Source organism: Oryzias melastigma, linkage group LG4 (genome assembly GCF_002922805.2).
Source record: "Oryzias melastigma strain HK-1 linkage group LG4, ASM292280v2, whole genome shotgun sequence".
Taxonomy (NCBI): Eukaryota; Metazoa; Chordata; class Actinopteri; order Beloniformes; family Adrianichthyidae; genus Oryzias; species Oryzias melastigma.
The window spans coordinates 7,880,446-7,899,294 of NC_050515.1; the positions used below are offsets into that span (position 1 = coordinate 7,880,446).

At 36.1% G+C, this 18,849-nt stretch overlaps 2 protein-coding genes across 4 annotated transcripts in view; one reads left to right on the forward strand and one right to left on the reverse strand.

The window, feature by feature from the left end:
* Nucleotides 1–1,768, forward strand: part of alkal1 (ALK and LTK ligand 1) — a 13,528-nt gene extending 11,760 nt beyond the window's left edge. For both annotated transcript variants that reach the window (XM_024278911.2, XM_024278912.2), the window contains exon 6: nt 1,344–1,768. The gene's annotated coding sequence lies outside the window, so the exon portion shown is untranslated. The remainder of the gene's footprint in view (nt 1–1,343) is intronic.
* A 5,014-nt stretch (nt 1,769–6,782) lies between these two features.
* mindy4 (MINDY lysine 48 deubiquitinase 4) overlaps nt 6,783–18,849 on the reverse strand; it is a 14,990-nt gene continuing 2,923 nt past the window's right edge. The window contains exons 7-18 of one of the 2 annotated variants that reach the window (XM_036211475.1): nt 18,304–18,410; nt 18,106–18,222; nt 16,071–16,162; nt 15,860–15,961; nt 15,020–15,083; nt 14,822–14,887; nt 12,550–12,617; nt 12,409–12,472; nt 12,173–12,334; nt 9,470–9,566; nt 7,376–7,448; nt 6,783–7,269 (exon numbers count right to left, since the gene is read on the reverse strand). In XM_036211475.1, coding sequence (XP_036067368.1) covers nt 7,221–7,269; nt 7,376–7,448; nt 9,470–9,566; nt 12,173–12,334; nt 12,409–12,472; nt 12,550–12,617; nt 14,822–14,887; nt 15,020–15,083; nt 15,860–15,961; nt 16,071–16,162; nt 18,106–18,222; nt 18,304–18,410 — 1,061 coding nt within the window. In that variant the 3' untranslated portion in view covers nt 6,783–7,220. Of the gene's footprint in view, nt 7,270–7,375; nt 7,449–9,469; nt 9,651–12,172; nt 12,335–12,408; nt 12,473–12,549; nt 12,618–14,821; nt 14,888–15,019; nt 15,084–15,859; nt 15,962–16,070; nt 16,163–18,105; nt 18,223–18,303; nt 18,411–18,849 lie in introns of both variants that reach the window. The other variant, XM_024278548.2, reaches the window with a different exon arrangement.

Genomic DNA, 18,849 nt, shown 5'->3' on the forward strand with positions numbered 1-18,849 from the left:
GATAGTGTCTGCAGGGGTGTCAAACTCATTTTGGTTTGGGGGCCGCATTCAACCCGTCTGATCACAAGTGGGCCGGACCAGTAACATAATAGCAAAATAACCTATTATCAACTTGTTATCTGTAGCTTTGTTTTTTTCTTTGTTGGAAAAAATTCCTCAAACAACCTAGTTATCTAATCACGTATTATAACGCCTTCATTCAGAGTCCAATGCGTTTCAAATAAAATGGATTTCACTTAAAAAAAAAAAAGGTTTAATCAATTTTATACAGACTGAATATTTTACATCTGACATTAAAGCAATCCCGATAGTGGAGTTAAGCTCATTTTTTAGCAATATGCTAACATTTCTGGATAATTTGTTTTCTACTTGAGTTTTTAGGTTAATTTAGAGTTTAGCTTTTATTTTAGCAACATGCTAACATTTTTGGCTGATTTAATTTACTGAGGAATTTTATGCTAATTTGGAGTTCATCTAGTAATTAGGCAACGAGCTAGCTTTTTTGCTAATTTGGCCTCTGCTAAAGGTAAAAGGTAAAAACGTTTAAAAAAAATCCCATTTTGAGAAATACTAGGTTTTTTTATATTTTCGTTTTTGTTTGTGCTAAAAAATAGACATTATCCATATTTATTAAAAAAAATGGCTATGAATGCAAATCCAAATTTCCTAAATGCTAAAGGAAGACTATACGGCTCCTTCTAGGTTTTGATCAGTAGAAAACGAGCCTAAATGGCTCTTTTACTGTTAAAGGTTGCCGACCTCTGGGCTAAAAAGTTGCTTTCTCTTTTGAAAATTCTTACATATTTTCCTCTTCATAACTGTTCTGGATTAAACCACCGGGATACGGTCCGTATGTTTGACACCCCTGGTCTAAAGTGTCACTGCACAGGTGTTTGGCGTGATGACGAAGCCGAACCTCTCAAAGACGGACTGTCGTCATTGAAGTACTTTCAGGCGTGAATTCATCATTTTTATAGGTGATCTTTTCTGACAGCAGGTCTCAGGAGCTTCATCTTTTTCTAAAGAGAACACCATTACAAGCTGCTGACGAGTGATTTCTGCTAAAGAGTTCATCCACACGCGATCATTTCAGATCAGTGGACATGGGAGGCTATTATTAATTGAAAAGGCTGACACGTTGTAGAGGAATTGGATAATATCGTCTCATCTGTGCTGTTCAGTGAGTTCAAGAGTCACAGCTGATGAGCTTTGGAAGACGCGTTGACTCACGATTTCGTAGATCTAGAGAGCTTTGGTGACAGACGAGTAATGGCTCGCTTTTCTTGGAAAAATGTAACGGTTGGATTTTCAAACTAAAGTAATTTTTTCCATCTTAATTTCAGGTCCCATCATAGTGGAAGAGGGATTGTTGCCAAGCAAGTGCCTTCAAATGGACAGCAGTCATGAGAAAATTGTTGTTGTATTTCATTTTGTTGTTCTTTTTTGTCATTAAAAAAAAAAGATGGACACTTTGCTGGTTAATATTGGACCTGTATGCACCATGTATTTGCAAAGAAATATTAACTTAACATTAAATGCACCTATTTATTGACAGGGTATGTATATACTGGTTTAAACAAGTGGGATTGTTTTTGTTATGAAAGCTTCACATTGAGAGGAAACATTTTTTTTCCACACTTCCTGTTACGTTCCTGTCACAGTTTTTTGTTTTTTGCATTTAATTTGGCACTTGAGTGATTGAAAGTGAGAAACGACAACAATTGTTGGAATGCACTGCAGTACTGAATAAAGAATATTTAAGCACAGACGGATTTTCTTCTTATTGAGAGCCTTGTGGTGTGAAGGGCGAGACCACCAATGAAGCCCCCGGGGGGGTAACCTGCTCACTATTAGCTAAGAGCCACAAACGGCTTTTCTCTTTAAAGAAAATACAGAACAAGGCTGGATTTTATTATATTCTCAGCGTTGTTATCTTCACTCTTTGGCTCAAACATATTTTTCCTCTTTTATTTGACGCAACCTTCATTGTCCGTCGTCTAAGCAGGTGCTACCATTACAGAATCTGCTCCCCCCGACTGGAATTTGTTGCAAAATATATCTGGCAGGCTTTAACTTTTGTCTAGATCAAATACTTTGGATGGAGAATAATGTTGAGCAACCAGAACAGAACCACGGAAGATGCAAATGTCTAAGGGAAAGCAAATGTTCAAAGTTGTTTCCAACTCTTATTGATGACATGCTGAGTAATATTTAGTGGTTTTCAACACGAGATGATGATCGAGGTCCAACAAATGACGTATTTCTGGGGATGTTTTTGTTCTTAACACTCAAATAACCATTTCTATCAGATATAATACACACATTTTTGTGACCCCATCAGTAACAGGATCTGAACTTTCCTTGATGAGCCATTGTGTATATGGTGGGGCAAAAAAGTATTCAGTCAGCCACCAACTGTGTAAGGTCACCCACTGAAGATGAAAGAAGCTTCTCATTGTCATCATACATTTCGGTGTCCTCAACTCGTCATTTTTCGATGTACTGTCCGTTCTCATGAAATCACAGGTCCCAACCTCCAGGCCACGAACCACAACTGGTCCAGTGCCGCATAGTGTACTAGTACCCTAACCCAACACTGGAGCAGATGTGGAACCGGACCCAAACCTATACCAGTCACGAACCAGTACCAGGTTAAGGCTAGGGTTCCAGTACTGGGTCAGGGTACCGGAACTGGATCCATCTCGAGGACCAGTGCGCATCCGGTACGGATGCGCACTGGTCCTCGAGATGGATCCAGAAAGCTCCAATGTAGCACTAAGCTAGTGATTCCTTTTCCTCTTTACGGCGGTTTTCTTCCTGCAATCTTCTTTCAAACATTAAATTCCTGTTATACACAATGTACCACAAGTGAGGCAAGAAAAAGATGAGAGCTGCTTTTCTAGTCGTTTCACAACAGTGACGTAATGACACGCTAGCGGTCGACTCCACAACTGCATTGTGAAAACAAACTGCTCAGTGGAAGCCAGACTTAACTGGGTGGAAACGCTCGCCAGAATTAACTGGGGCTGCATAACCAAAACTACCTAAAGAAAACAAATAAACAAATACCACAAATTAAGACTACCAAGGCCCAACCCTAAACTAAAATAGCAAAACCCAGCAGTGTAAGACTGCTAAGGACAAAGAGGAGAAAAAGAACAAAAAAAGAGAACTGAGATGAGATGATCTTGTTTGGCAGAGATCATCTTTTTTTTTTAAAGAAGTAAAAGAAAAAAAACATCAATCACATTTTGAGAGATGCTAAGTTCTTTTTATATATGCAGAAACGGGACCCAGAAACCCAAGTCTGTAACAAGGAGCAGGACGAGTTACAACAACAAAACTCGCTGAGAAAAACTGGACGCAATAATCAGTATAAGCACCAGTTCACAAGCTTTATTCTTCTTAGCTAGACAATGGAAGCCTCCTGCACACCGCATCCTCTGAGGATCAGCTGATCCGCTCCAGCTGATTAATCTCTCAGTTGATCGAGTTCCTAAAAAGTAGAATAGAAAACCAAACAAGAATTGGACGGCCGTAACACACTGGTTTGTTCAGGCTACATCCTTACATTTTATTTAACTTGTTTTTTTTTTTTTTTTTTTTTTGGTTTTTTTTTATTTGGTTATTTATGAATTTTTACAGGGCATCACATTTGGGGGGCGTTGCCCTCCTTACACATTCTTTTATCCGGCCTTGGTTGACAAAACAGATTTTGACTAAATCCATTTAGTTCTTCCAACTTGAATTTTTAATGCATAAAGACACAAAAAGAGACCGATCCTTCCTTCCACAAATCACAGCATCTCTGGAAGGAGAAGAAGTCTAAATCTGTAACATATAAAGGACGACTTTGTACATTTTTGTGCTAATAAAAAGATTTTTTTTCTGTCCACCTGATTCTATAAATGGATTAAGCAGCTAAAAATACAGCGAGTTCCTCTCGGAGATGCGCCGGGGATCCCTTTCTCTCCGGGTGGGCAGAGCCGGGACACCGGATCCTAATCTGGAGAGGATATCACTTATCTGGAGACAAACAGCGCAGATTAGGAGAGGAGACAGAAGTTGCACTGGGGACGACGCGTGGGAGGGCTTTAACACAATTACACACAAGCATCTAATCCCTCCTCCAGCACCTCTGAGACATCCCGCGGTAATAAATAGTAAATAGAGGCCAAAGCCGCCGCATCAGACCAAAACCCCCGGAGCAAAGAGAGGAAACACCCTAATGCCACATGTCACCTCCTCTTCCTCTGCTGTTCTCGTAGAGCAACTTTTAAGGGAAGAATTTGATGATTTAAAGCCCATTCTGGTTCTGAATCGATACGCGCTCTCCGATTCGGGCCTTTAACTGGCTTTAAAGTGACGTTGGCAAATATATTTCATGCTAACTCCTCAACGCAGCTGCTTGTGACGTACATAAACCCCCCTCACAGAAATCTACAGAAGATTGTGGCAACACTTTAATCCAATTGTGGAGACCCCCCCCCCCTCCCCCAAAGGAACATATTTATGGTGATCACAGGAGAGGGTTAATTGATTCCCTCCATGTCTCATGATTAATTCATGTCTTTTGTTGCATCAAATCCCACATATGTCAGCGATAGCTTCTATTAGAGGTTTGAGACAGGATGTTCCACTATAATAGAAGAAAACTCTTATTTGTGAAGCTCTGATCGCTGCACGCTTCGGTCATGCATTGAGATCTTCCTGGACTCTGGTTAGACGGAATGAGGATGGAGATGCTCCCACTGTGTTCCAGCAGCAGCATCTTTGATCCACAGTAGCTGGAGGTGTTGGCTCTGTGTCTGTGCCACCCCCTCTGCATGCCCCTCACTGCGTGTGCTGCCATAGACTCCTTTGACTCAATTTATTCCCCTCGCTCATGCTTACATTTAGCAAAGGTTTCATTCACAAGTTTGAAATCTTATTTAAAAAACAACAGCTCTGAAGAAACGTGTTTTTAACATGTTCTTTATGCATTTTTCTCATGATGGAGGACATAAATTACGAAAATTTAGAGAAAAATTGCACTTTTATTTATTCATACCAGAGGTCTTCAACACTAACAGAACCATTTTTTTAAGTTTCTCTATGACCAGAACCCAACAATAGCCACTTATCAAGACTCACTTTATCTTTAAAAAAATCACTATGTTTATGCTTTTTGTCAATTACAAAATGATTTATAAATGTAACTTAAATACTACAATAATTCAACTACAACAGTGCCTATATGTTTATACATGTACAAGTATAACTTATTTTACTTTTGACAGCAGCACACACTAGTTCCTTTCAAAATAAAACCCACTCGGTGCCAAAAAGGTCGTCCTGCTTTAGATTTAACATGCAAGACAGTCAAACAGGATGTGTTTTATCTGAAGGATTTTGGTGTGCTACCGTCATTTTTTCCCTTTTACTATCGGATAAAACAATATTTTAGTAGAATCTAAAATTTTTGAATAAAATTAGTTTTTTATTGTAATTCTCTAAGATGTGAGGCACAAAACACACAACTCTAAATCATTTTCAATCATTGGAAACTGCATTATTTCAAAACTTTAACCACCTAAGTGTAATTTATCAAAATAAAACAATGTTTGTAGACGTTTATTTATCTAATTATAAATGAAAAACACAAATTTAAAGAACATTTCTACTGAATTTCTGACAGTAAATTAAACCTATTTTGCTTAGATGTTTGACATGTTAAAAATCATGTTAGAAATGACAAAACTTAACTAACTAATCTATTGTGTATTTAATTGTTAGCATTTTTCATTAAACCCAAAGAGCCAAAATAAAGAGATAAAAGAGCCACATGTGGCTCTGGAGCCGCACGTTGCAGACCCCTGCTCTATACTGTTGCTCTACAGAAACTATGTCCAAAAAGTAAGTGTTTTTTTTTTTGGGGGGTAAAAATGGCATAATCATAATTAAAGTTTTGATTTTATTTTTAAAGAGTTCTCAGTGGTCTTTTAATTATGATTATAATGTTTTTAGCCATAATTGAAGAAAAATATGTTGGTTTCTTGGACTCTGTGTCAGCAGACCAGCAGGAGTTCATCACAAACTGGACTGGAGTGGAAGTAAGCCTCAGCTTATTTCCCATGATCCATTTTTTACACTCTCTTCCACTAGCTTACAGCCTCTCACTCCTTTAACCTGCATCGAGCAACAAAAAAGGGGAGAAATATTGGAGCTATGCAGCTCAAACAAGGAAAATAAAGACTTGGATCTATTAGTTTGCCAGTGGATTCATCAGAATGGAGCAGAGCGTCAGTTTCTCCGTCACAACTGAGAGATAATTCAAACGGCGTTTTTTTCCGTCTGCTCCTGATTCAACATGTTTCAAATAAAGAAATACTCAGAAAGGCATTTTTAAACCTGAATTATTTAAAATATGTCATTCATCATGATTAAAATGCTACAATAAATGTAAAAAAAAATTAAAAAATAGTATTTTTTAAAGACCACCGGGAACACTTTAGAAATAATATTGGTGTTAAAATATCTCAAAAGATGACCGGTGTGAGTCTTCAATTTCTTTGTCTAAAATCAGCGTGTTTAAAAAAATATAAAAATAAAATAAAACCAATAAAAACTGCATTTTCCGTGTTATTATTTTCTATCTATAAATCATGATAAAAACAGGTTACATAGAAAAAAGGTTTGGAAAAAAATTAAATTTATTAATTCATTTTTCCTCCTTTACCTGGTATTTTTATTCACTACAGGATTGAAATCACACACAAAAAAAACACAACCAATTGTTCTGATTTGAGTTTTTATTTTTATTTTAATGGTAGATGAGGTCCAAAGTTCTTTACAGTCACTGACCCATTCCCACATTCACACTGACGGCTTCTTAACACTGACGCCAAACGTATAACCCCCAACAACATAACACAGGGCGGGAATTGAACCGACAATCTTCTAATCAGAAGTCGACCACTCTACCTCCGCTCTATGGTGGAGAAAGATTCAAATAAAAGGTTTCTACTCTCTTTAACGGCATTTAAAAGGTTTTATGAACATCACAGAAAGATCAAAATCAATACATTTTGGACAGACAAAAGGACAAAAGGCAACAGTGGTGAAAAGTTTCCTCCTACATATAATATCTCGGCTGAAAAAGATCATAACGTTATTTTAGATACATGTATATAAAATACTCCTTTTGGTTTTCTTGAAGTTCATTAACAGAGAAAAATCCCTTAAAGAATCGGCTCTGTGTCATTCCAGCTGATTTCCACGTTTTTCCACCTGAAAGGAAAAAAAATTTATTCAGGCTGAACTGTCCTTGTAAACGTTTTTCTATCTAATAATTTAGCTTTTATTTTTCCTGTAAAAAGGAAAACAATTGGCTCACCTCGTGCGAATACAAAGTTCCAGAGGAGGAATGGAGTCACTGTCTACTTCCTGGAAGCTCCACTTACCGACAGCTGAAAACAGAAGACGGTTTTAGTCCGAGACCAAAACCTCATCAGGGATTCTCTGTTTTTACACTTAGCTGCTGTTCTAGTATAAACGTCATTATTTTCAGTTTCAAATATATTGTGACATCTCATTTGGCGATACTTGTATTGATTTAAAATGCTGACAAGACGATTTTTAATTAATTATTTACGAGCGTCCGTTGGCGTCTGACTTTGCCACGTTGCTGCCGGTTTCATACAAATATTGACTGTTCCATATAAGAACGAATATTTTCTTAATTTACTAAAAGAAAAGTTCTGTGAGTTTACTCAGGTAAAAGCAACTTCAATATGAGCTACAGATGCAGTGTTTAATGTTGAGATCATTAAATATTATGAATGTTGCCATTTTATTACAATAGAAAACTTGAAAACTTGAAAAAGAAAAGTAAAAAATTTGTTCAGATTTAGTCTTGGGATTTATTGCGATAGGTATCGTATCGCCAGACTCTTGCTAATACTCTTTTTTGAGTTTCAAAACTCAAAATTACAGTTTCAAAACTTTTTTTTTTCACTTTTTTTAGTTGCAGGTTTTAAACTTTTGACTCCTTTCTGTGGCGTGGGGGTGGGGCGAACACGAAGGACCAATCAAAATCAATGGGGTGGTAACCTCAGTCCTGTTGCGTTCACTGAGTCTGGGAACTTTGATAATTACGGTCAGAAAATGTCTGTAATGTCCACCAATTGGCACACTCACTACCTAATGTGATAAGTAGGAAACACCCTCATTGAATGTTTCACATTTTAGGGGGAATATTCAAATATTTGAGCTGCTATTTTGTTTATATTCAAGAGTATTTGTACAGGGTGTGTGCTTTATATTATTTTGTTCACAAGAACCTGTTGAATTAGTAGTACAGACATTTTCTGACCATAATTGTCCAAGTTCCCAGAGTCAGTGAATGCACCAGGAGGAAGGTCACTTCTACCCCCATCGATTTCGATCGGTCCTTCATGTTCGCCCCACCCCCACGCCCCAGAAAGGGGTCAAAAGTTTAAAACCTGAAACTTTAAAATTAAAAAAAAGAAAAAAGAGTTGAAACTTTAAAAAAAAAAAAAAAATTGAAACTGAAGATGAAAATAATTACGTTTATTTTAAAATTGCAGAAAGTTTCAGACAATTTAATTATTTTTTTATTTATTATTTTGTTAGCTAACACCAAAATGCTAGCTTGAACTGTTTTAAGTTGTTTTATTTGGGTTTTTAAATCTGATTAGTCGACTAATCGACTATTAAAATGGATTATTTGTTACTTTATATTATATAGAGTCAGAGAGTAGTAAAGTTAAACAAACTTGTGAGGGTTCAGCAACAAAAAAATTAACTTTTTTTATATTTGAGACTAAATTTTTTTCTGTGTGTTTTAGATTCTCACCTCATGTGATTTAATTAGGTTTAATTGATTAGTTAACTACTAAAATAATCATTTCTGGTAGCCTTAATGTAGCGTAGAAAATAAAAATATTTATAAAAGATTCATAAATTGTGACAAAAACAGGTTGAAATAAACCACAAATAGAAGTGAAATGTTGGTAAAACTATCATCCTTATATTTAGTAAAACAATATATTCTGAACCTCAGCAGCTACTTTTTATTTTTTACATCCTTTTTTTACACATATGTGTCTGATTCAACAGAATTCTTTCCTGCGTCAAGAACACTTTTCTGCTTTTCTCTACTGGGAAAAGGTTTCATAATACAAAACATTCATTTGTAGCTTTTTTTCCTTTAATAAATGTCATTTCTGTAACATTAGATGATCATTTTGATGAATCGTCGATCAGTGAAATCCTCTCGCTGGGAATAAGGTTTGTTTCTGGCTTTGATTTACTGTCATTTTTCAACTGTTAACCCGATCAGCGTCATTCCAGTGGATTTTGAAGGAGAAAAGCGGCTCGACGAGCCGCTTTTCTCCTTCAAAATCCACTGGAATGACGTTGATTTTGTTTAGTTATGTTGTTTAAATCATCTCTGAGAGTTACGTACTGACGGTGAGCCGGATCTCCTCCTGCTGATTGGCCAGTCCGTCGTAATAGTAGAGATCGAACTCCAGGTGTCGGTCCTCGGAGGTCAGCAGCTCCCTCTGCAGGCCAAACAGCACGCTGAAGTGGCTTTCACTGCACACCACCCAGATGGGGTAAGAGGGGGTCTTCAGGTGAGCTCCCACCTGGAACATGGACAGATCAGGTGGCTGCTCTAGTACGTGTGGATCTGTGGGAGGAGGACGCTTTTTATGGATTTAAAACTATTTTTTTCAAGCCAAACATGAAAGTTTGGACTGTCATTCTGCATTTTGTCCAAAAAGTACATTTTCATAACCAAGATTTGAGTCCCTGAAGACTTCCGACTTTCAAGTAGTTCCAACTTTAGAGAGTTTGTGCTCAAAATACAAACTGTTTTCGATTGAAAGTTCTCCAATAGTTTTTGAGAAAACTGATGTTTTTCAGGAAAGATGGATCTGAGACATTCACTCGAAGCAGATTGTTTGCAGGAGTTTGTGATCAATGTTCTCTATTGTGCTTTAACGCAATAAAAAGCAACAAAAATCTTTAATCAGGGACATAAAGTCAGTTGTCGGTGCAAAAATGTGGGTTTTTGGGCAAAGAGTATAGTCTCATTTGATTTGTGTGTGCGTAATTTTGATTCGTAACTCATATAAAATATGGAAGTTTTTTTTGCTCATAATTCAAAGTTTTATGCATTTTTCAATTGACAATTCAATTTGCAAATTCATCATGCAATTTGAGAATGCATTTCGCAATTTGCAATTCAATATTCAATCAGGCTTGCAAAATGATAATTAATTTTGTAATTTACAATTGAATATGAAAATTTACAATTCAATATCACAATTTTACAAAATAAAATATTGCATAAAAACAAAATTAATTGCATTGTAAATTGTCAATTGAAAAATGCATAAAACTTTGAATTATGAGCAAAAAAAAACTTCCATAATAAAACCGTTTTTGTGTAACTGTGTGCAATTTTGCATTCACATGTACTAAAATTACAAAATAAAAAAAAGAATAATTTACACCACATTTACACAGATCAGATGTGAGTCTTTTTTATGGAGTGAGATAACTTTCAAAATTCATAAGTACGAAGTTGTGTACAAATGAATATGTTGTACACAACTTTGCAGAAACAATATGAACACAACATTTAATTTTACGTTGAACAACTTTCTTTAGAATACGAATTTTGTTTTGAATACGACTTCTCTTAGTCTTGAATACAAATTTCACAAACTGTCAAAAATACGTCACAGGATTATACATCGAGTCCCGAAACATCGATCCGATATTTCGGGATTTATTAAATTACGATGACAAGATATTATCTTGATACTGTAACTCTGCTAGGGGAAAAAGATACTAAAACGCTTTTTTTTTTTTTTTAAAACAATGAAACTGACCCAGAAGTCGTGGCAAAAAAACAAACAAAAAAGGGAGAGATGTTAATATGAGAATCGTATTGATTTATTTTTGACAGTTTGTGAACAGGAGAAATTTGTATTTAAGACAAAGAAAAAGTCGTATTCAAGAGAGATATGTTAAACGTAAAACTAAATGTTGTATTCATATTTTTTCTGCAAAGTTGGGCACAAAATATAAATGTGTGCACAACTTTGTATTTATGAATACGGACTTATCTTTACGTTTCTTTTTGACATCTTTCTTACCCCATACTTTTTTTCCACGTCTCCTAGATCTGTGTGTAAATGATGCGTTTAAATGCTGCTAGAAGGCTGGGTCATTAGAGTTTTCTTATAAGAAACTTAGATTGTGAATAATATCTGGTGAAAACTTGACATATTTTTTATTTTCTTAAACAGATATGCCCAATAATTAATATAAAAAACCTTAAATATGTGTTTTCAAACACTAAAGTTTCTCTATCCTTATAAAGCGTCTTCGCCACGGCGCTCTTCTACGAGCGCCGGTTCCCAGTGATAGCAGGCGGCACGGGTTCCTACCGCTGTGGTTCAGATCAGATTTGTGTGTAAATGTGGTTTTGTGTGTGTATCAGGTGATTTTGTGTGTATTAGATTTGTATGTGTCTGCTTTAATATAAATTTGTTTGTATTTTTTCTTGTATTTTGCAATTTTTGTACATGTGAAAACACATAAAATACACACAGTTACACACAAAATGTATTGTACGAGTTACAAATTAAGAATTGAGCACACACAAATCTCTCCATAAATATGGAACTTTCTTTGTTTAAAAACATTTTTTGGACGTTTTGAAGGAGATATTTTGATAAATGTTGACTATTAAAAATGTGTTTGTCTTTGACACATTTAATGAAGAACTTTAAGTTTTGTGTATTGATGGAGACAGTGGGCGTGTCATTAGTTTGTGCGGCGTGATTGGATACAGATGTTTAAAGGCGTCCGGCGTGGCGTGATCAAGCACAGACCTTTCACCTGAGGGTGACCGTCTTATTCACGCTTTGTCTTTCAGTAACCCTCTAAATTCCATTCTTCATTTTGGGCAAACATCATAAACGAATGACTAAAACGAACCTAAAAGGCGGATTATTTTAAATGTGAGGTGTGGAGTTGTTTTCTTTAACACTTAGCTTCACTTTTTCTTCCCATTTATCCAGAAGATGCAGAACCTTCGGGTGAAAGCTGCGGTCGGACATCATGTCAGTGAGGAGATCTCTCAAAATCTCACCTTGCAGATGTTATAATGCTCAAACAGAGACAGCAGGCCGACGTCGCAGCGGTTTTTGATCCCCTTGAGGAGCGTGATGTTGCCGTCGCCCGAGTCCAGCTCCATGTCGTCGTCGAAGACGTTGGAAACGGCTCTGCCGCAGAGCAGCAGGCTGACCAGCTCCTGGGGAACGGAGAGGCTTCACGTTAGGTCACCTGCACGCTTTCGGCTCTCTCAACCATTCGGCGTTCCGTCACCTGAGTGCAGTAGCCATGAGCACCGATGAGGGTGGAGGTGGACACATCCATGTCATCTCTGACTCTAAAGACGGACGGAGGAGATGAGATGTTTATTCTCCACGTGGTGTGAAGAAACGAGATTTTAATGACTGCTTTTACTTTTCGATGGATCGGGACAGAACAGCAGAAACGGTCAGCAGGAGACATCCCAGAGTTCCAGTCTCAAACTGAGGAATGAAGAACAAAACAAGAAGATAAAGAAAAAGAGTTCTCAAGATTCTAGACTCCAGGTCAGCTGGACTTTAACGGTTGATCTAGAACAGAGGTCAGCAACCGGCAGCTCCAGAGCCACATGTGGATCTTTGATCTCTCCATAGTGGCTTTAAAAAATATTGGAGATTAGCTATTATTTTAGCAACATATTAATGGTTTTGGCTAATTCGTTTTCTAGTGGGGTTTTTAGGATGATTTAATTCAATTCAATTTTATTTATATAGCCCAAAATCACAAAGGAAATTTGCCTCATTGGGCTTCATGGAGTTTTAGCTTCTATTTTAGCAACATGCTAACGTTTTTGGCTAATTTGTTACCTACTGGGGTTTTTGGGCTAATTTAGGGCTTTAGATTCTATTTTGGCAACTTGCTAACGTTTTGACTAATTTAGTTTACTGAGGAATTTTATGCTAATTTAGTTTAGCTAATATGCTAGTAAAATAATAATGTTTGCAGCTAATTTGATATCTATTGATTTTATTTTTGATCATTTAGAATTTAGCTTCTATTTTAGCAACATGCTAACGTTTTTGACTAATTTAGTTTACTGAGGAATTTTATGCTAATTTAGAGTTTAGCTAAAATTCAAGTAAAATGCTGATGTTTTTAGCTAATTTGATATCTACTATTTTTTTTGATAATTTAGAATTTAGCTTCAATTTTAGCAACATGCTAACGTTTTTGACTAAGTTTACTGAGGAATTTTAGGCTATTTTGGAGTTCAGCTAGTAATTAAGCAACAAGCTAGTTTTTTTGGCGGATTTGGCCTCTAATTAGTTTTTTATCCTAATTTGGAGTGTAGCTAATTTTTTTAGCAATATGCTAACATTTTTAGCTAATGGGGGTTTTAATGCTAATTTTGAGTTTAGCTTTTATTTTAGCAACATGCTAACATTTGTGGCTGATTTAATTTACAGAGAAAAGTTATGCTCATTTGAAGTTCGGCTAGTAATTAAGCAACGAGCTAGCTTTTTTGTTACTAAAGTTAAAAACGTAAAAGAAAAAAATCCCTTTTTGAGAGATGCTAGTTTCTTTTTATATATTTTTTGCTTATTTAAAAAAAACGAAAAGAAGGTTATGAATGCGAATCCAAATTTCTTAAAGGCTAATGTAAGTCAATGCAGCTCCTTCTAGGTTCCGATCAGTAGAAAACGAGCCCAAATGGCTCTTTACTGTTAAAGGTCGCCGACCTCTGATCTAGAAGATAATTGGCTGTTGACCTCAGAGGGTTCATCACTTCTAAATTAATAGTTTTCATTTACATCGGCTCAGGTTTTTGCACATGAACAACCGGACTCGTCAGATGAACAAACGTCAAATCTGTTTTAAACGTTTCCCAGTGATGTTTTAATCATGATGTTTTAGCCAAAATTTAAAGAATCTGTGTCGGTTTCTAGGACCTAGTTTCTGCAGAGCAGCAGGAGTTTAGCAGAAACTGTTGACGCTGAGTAAGCCTGCCCCTACTTCCCCACATCCATCGGTTTATGCTCTCCTGCTAGCTTACAGCTCCCCACAACCCCAGCCTAACATTAGCGTTGCAGCGTACAGTTTAGATCCAGATTCCATCTCAGAAGAGGAAGACGTTCATGGATCTATCCGTCTAGATGTGGATGCATCAGAACGGAGCAGGAAGCTGGAGATTCTACATCACTGCTACAAGTTTGTTCAAACTGCATTTTGTTTGTCTGCTCCTGATTCACAACTTTTTGAACAAAGAAATATTTTTAAAAAATTTAATTTTAAGCTTAATTTTCTTTATTTATGTCCTTCGTTGTGAGAAAAATATACGGGGTCAAATCAGGATCAGCTTAAAGTGAATAAAAAACAGATTGTAAATTAGAAAAAAAATTGAAGATTTGCAAGCAGTTTTCAACTCAAAAAAACATATTTTAAACTTGTAGGGATTATTGAAAACTTAAAAAAAAATGAAACTTGAATAAAAACACTAAAACTGTTACCAATTAAAAAATATTTATTTGTACTTTCAACTTTTCCTTTTTTTTTGTTTTTCCCTTCCCTTTCAGTTTTCCTTCTCAGAGTTTTTGAGTTTTTGCTGCTGAAAGCCTCAAAAACACCAAAAACATTTGTATCAGAGTGGCTCTTAAAGTCCAGATGACTTGTGAGAACATGACGGGGGACGAGTGTTTCCACATTTCACCTGCTCGATGTGCTGCTCCAGGATAACCTGCAGATCCTTCAGGTTGTCCACAGTGAAGAAAACCATCTAAAGTCATAATAGGAACAAAGATTTGAAACAAAAACGTGTTCCAATCCAGTCTGTGAATGTCATGCAGAGACTGCCGTGAACGGGAGTGTTTCTGACGCGTTCAGCCTCCGTGGGTTCAGCAGCGTTTACCTTTTCAAGCACTCCGTCAGACCTGTAGCGCCCACTCGGTGTGAACTGATTCAATCCAGAATTTCTAGAATAATAAAAAAAAAACACAGATGGAAAACAAAAACCGACAAAGATGGAATTCAAATGTCCCAGCTGACCCTGAAGGCATCTTTAAGCAAATATGTGTGAAGTTGGATGAGAAAATGGAGTCCAGTTTGAGGAAAATGAACAACAAAATGTTGATCTTCTCCAACTTTTACCTTTTAAACCAAACATAGAGGTGGCTACGCGTGTGTTTATAGTAGCCAGATCAACAAATAAACACAATAAACTGTCAGAATTTTAGTTACAATCGAGCCTTTTTTAATTTATTTTTTTGTGTGCTGTTATAAATCAAAGAAGGCAATAAAAGAATTAGAAATGTATTTTTTTTTTTCTGGGATTTGTGTGTTTTGTTTCTGTTTAGGATTTTTATCAAGCAAGAGTTTTAAAATTTGAAAATTAAAAGTAAAAAAAACCCAAAAAATTAGACCTCCCACTAAGTTCAGATGTTCTAGCGTCAATAAAAGGGAGCTTTGGAGGGAACAAAGGCATAAATTTCAAAGATACTAAGCAGGTGGTAAAAGATTCAGTCAAAATTTGAGCAAAAAATTGCAATTCATTAGAAAAAAATAAAAGTATCCCAAAATTCTAGAACCTGAAGTCGGAAGAACTTTTTAAAATCTTCAATCAATAAAAATATTCACTTGTTCCAAACAAATTGTAGCTATTTTAAGATACTTTAGTCGACTTTTGTGACGCCTTCAGTCTATAGATAAGATCTTTTTTTTGGTTCCACATCAAGAATAGGAGTTATCTTACACAGCGACTGTGGCTTGTTTCTCCTCGCCGGCCTTCCACAGGACTTCAGCCAAAGCTAGAAGGAGGCATTTCCTTCTGGTCGCGTTGGAAGGTCGTAACCTCCTGAAAGGAGAGCGGTGGATCAGGAGGAGTTACGTAACAGTGACTCTGAAAACTCTTCAAACGACGGAACACAGAGAGGTCAACACTCTGGAGCTGAAGGCCGACTTACTGCAGGTCAGAATCGCTGCTCTCTGCGTTTTCAAACAGCAGCTTCTTCAGGACGAAGGCTTGGATTGATGCTAGGACTCCACACGGACCACCCTAAAAAACAAAAACATTTAGAAATCTGTGTGCTACCTTAATAAGGAATTTTAAGGGTGTCTTTTATTTTGACAGGAACTACAGTCAAAAGTAAAAAAAAGACAATTTTCTTGTAATGTTTGTGTTTTATTCATGCAAAATGACCAACAGTTCATTTATGTTTATCATAGTAGTAACAACAGCATAAATACAAATCAGTGTCTTATTATTTTAAAGGTGAAGGAAGACGTTGTAGTCAGTGAGAAACCAAATGGTTCTTTCAGTTGAAGGTTGCAGACCCCTGATCTAGAGCGCTATCGCCGGGTAATTTTTACCTAAGCAAAAATATTTACATGATCTTAAATATATATTTCTGAGTGTCATGGATCCCTGAGTAAAGTCTCTCATGTCCCAGGAATGGGTGGACCAAAGACCAAGTCTGCAGCATCATTAATATTTTTTGTAAGAATTTTTTGTCCTTAAATTCCTAATTTTTCAGCAAATTTTTAGCATGTTTTTACGATCTTCCTATGATTTTATTTCCCATTTTGTTACATATATTACAGATAACAATAAAAAAAAATACTCTAATTCGTCAATTATTGTCAGATTTTGATCTATTTTTTATGACAAATACTTTTTATTGGGTATATTCTAAAATTATCTGGCAAAAGTGACGGTTTAGCAGCTTTTTATAGGGAAAGAGTTCTAGAATTAATGTAATTTTCCCTGTAATTCTGGTGTCTACCTATAGATGGTGCACTACAAAAAGTGATGCTTTGTTTTTTGAGTCATTTCTTCAATTATTGCTACACTACATGAACGCAGCGTTTGGGTTTTCCTGAGTCACGTCAATTTTGAAATAAAAAATCTTAAGACGTTCTGGCTTAAAAAATATGTATATATTAATTTTCATTCAAAAATGTCCAGATATGATGTTATTTCTTCCTCTAGTGAGGCGGATTTAACAAAACACTCCACATATCTGCCCTTCTGTCAAATTCTAGAGCTGCACACGTCAAAAGGTTTTCCCATTAATGCCCTAAATCAGAGATCTACAACCTTCAAAGAGGATTTGGGTTAATTTTCTCAATGTCAACATCCCAACATGAGCCACAAAGTTTTACTTCAACCTGTAGAAAATTATGACACTGATTTGTATTTGTTACTATTACGATAAATTTTATTGAAGTGTTGTTTTGTTTATCATAAATAAATCATGGAGAGAAAAAAATATGTTTTAATCATAAATGGTTTATAGTTTTTGACGAAGCTTCCTATGACTTCCTTTCAAAATAAAATACATTTTGCATAGGATCATCTCAGTGCAACAAATAAATAGAATAAGTGTGTTTTTTTATTTTATTTTACCAACTTTTTTATGATCATTTGGCTTTTATATTTGGAAATGTTTTTTAATGTGAAGCACTTTGAGCTACACTTCTTAGAAAAGTGCTCTATAGATAAAGATTACTATGATTGGAATATAAAAACAAAAATGTTACTACTTGTATTCCATCTCTGCCAGAAATGTATATAAAAAAAATTAAATCAGTTAATAATTGACAATTTTTTGGTACCATAAGACACATTTAAAATCCTAAAATGTGTTCAAAAACAGAAAATCTGTCTTTATGAATTCTTGTTTGGCCTCCTAACCTTAAATGGATTTTCTGTGGTGAATTGCGCTAAAAAGTTCTGTCAAAATTTTTGAGTTTGATTTTAAAACCATTTGATGGATTGTTGGAGTATTATGGGTACTGTTACAGTAGTGATACGTACAGCTCTTCAACTGTTTGTGAATGGATTTATTAAAGTTTGAGTTTGTTTACTTTCTTTTTTACTTCACAGTTACATTTTTAAATTAAAAATGGGGTGTAAAAGAGTCCCGTGTGTCTCCGGAGCCTCAGGCTGCAGACCCGCGCCCTAAAGGAAGCAGCTGAAGACAGAAGATTTAGAAAGACCTTTCTCTGTACGATCCCGTATCTGAGGTCATGCGTCTCCGAGAAGGTCAGACCCTGATTTCTCCACTCGGCGCTGAAACAGTTCAAGCTGGTGCCCAGAAGAACTGCCTTTAAATCCTGAAATAACAACGGGGGAAAAAAATGACAAGATTAAAACAAAGGAAAGAAAATCCAAACACGAAAGAACGAGCTGCTCACCGCGGCCGTGTTCTGGTCAATCGGGCGGCTTTCAGGGAGACGCTCGGAAACGGACCTCAGAGGAGATACTTGGGAGAGTTCCTGCAGATCCTCGTCGTCGACGTCATCTGGGGATGTTACAAGAACGCACTTTATCAAAATAAAATGGCTGTAAAAAAATGGCTTTCTGCTAGTGTTTTGGACTATTTTGGCATTTACTAAGATTATTTAGGCTATTTTAGAATTTAGCTAATATTTCAGCTACATGCTAACTGTTTTGGCCAATTTAGACTTTTATTTCTAAGGTTTTTTTTAGGATATTTTGAAGTTTAGCTACTTTTTCTGTTACATCCAAGCTGTTTTGACTAACCTATTTTTTTAGGCTAATTTGGCATTTAGCTAATATTCTAGCTGGCTATTAGCTTCAGTGTTTTCAGTTGTCAACTTAGATATCAATTTTAGCATCTTCAGCAGCCAAATTCAGCTTACAGCATTCACACTAGCATTATTGTAGGTAATGCTATATATCTAGTTCATAATTTTATTAAAAAGTTACAGTTTTAGAGT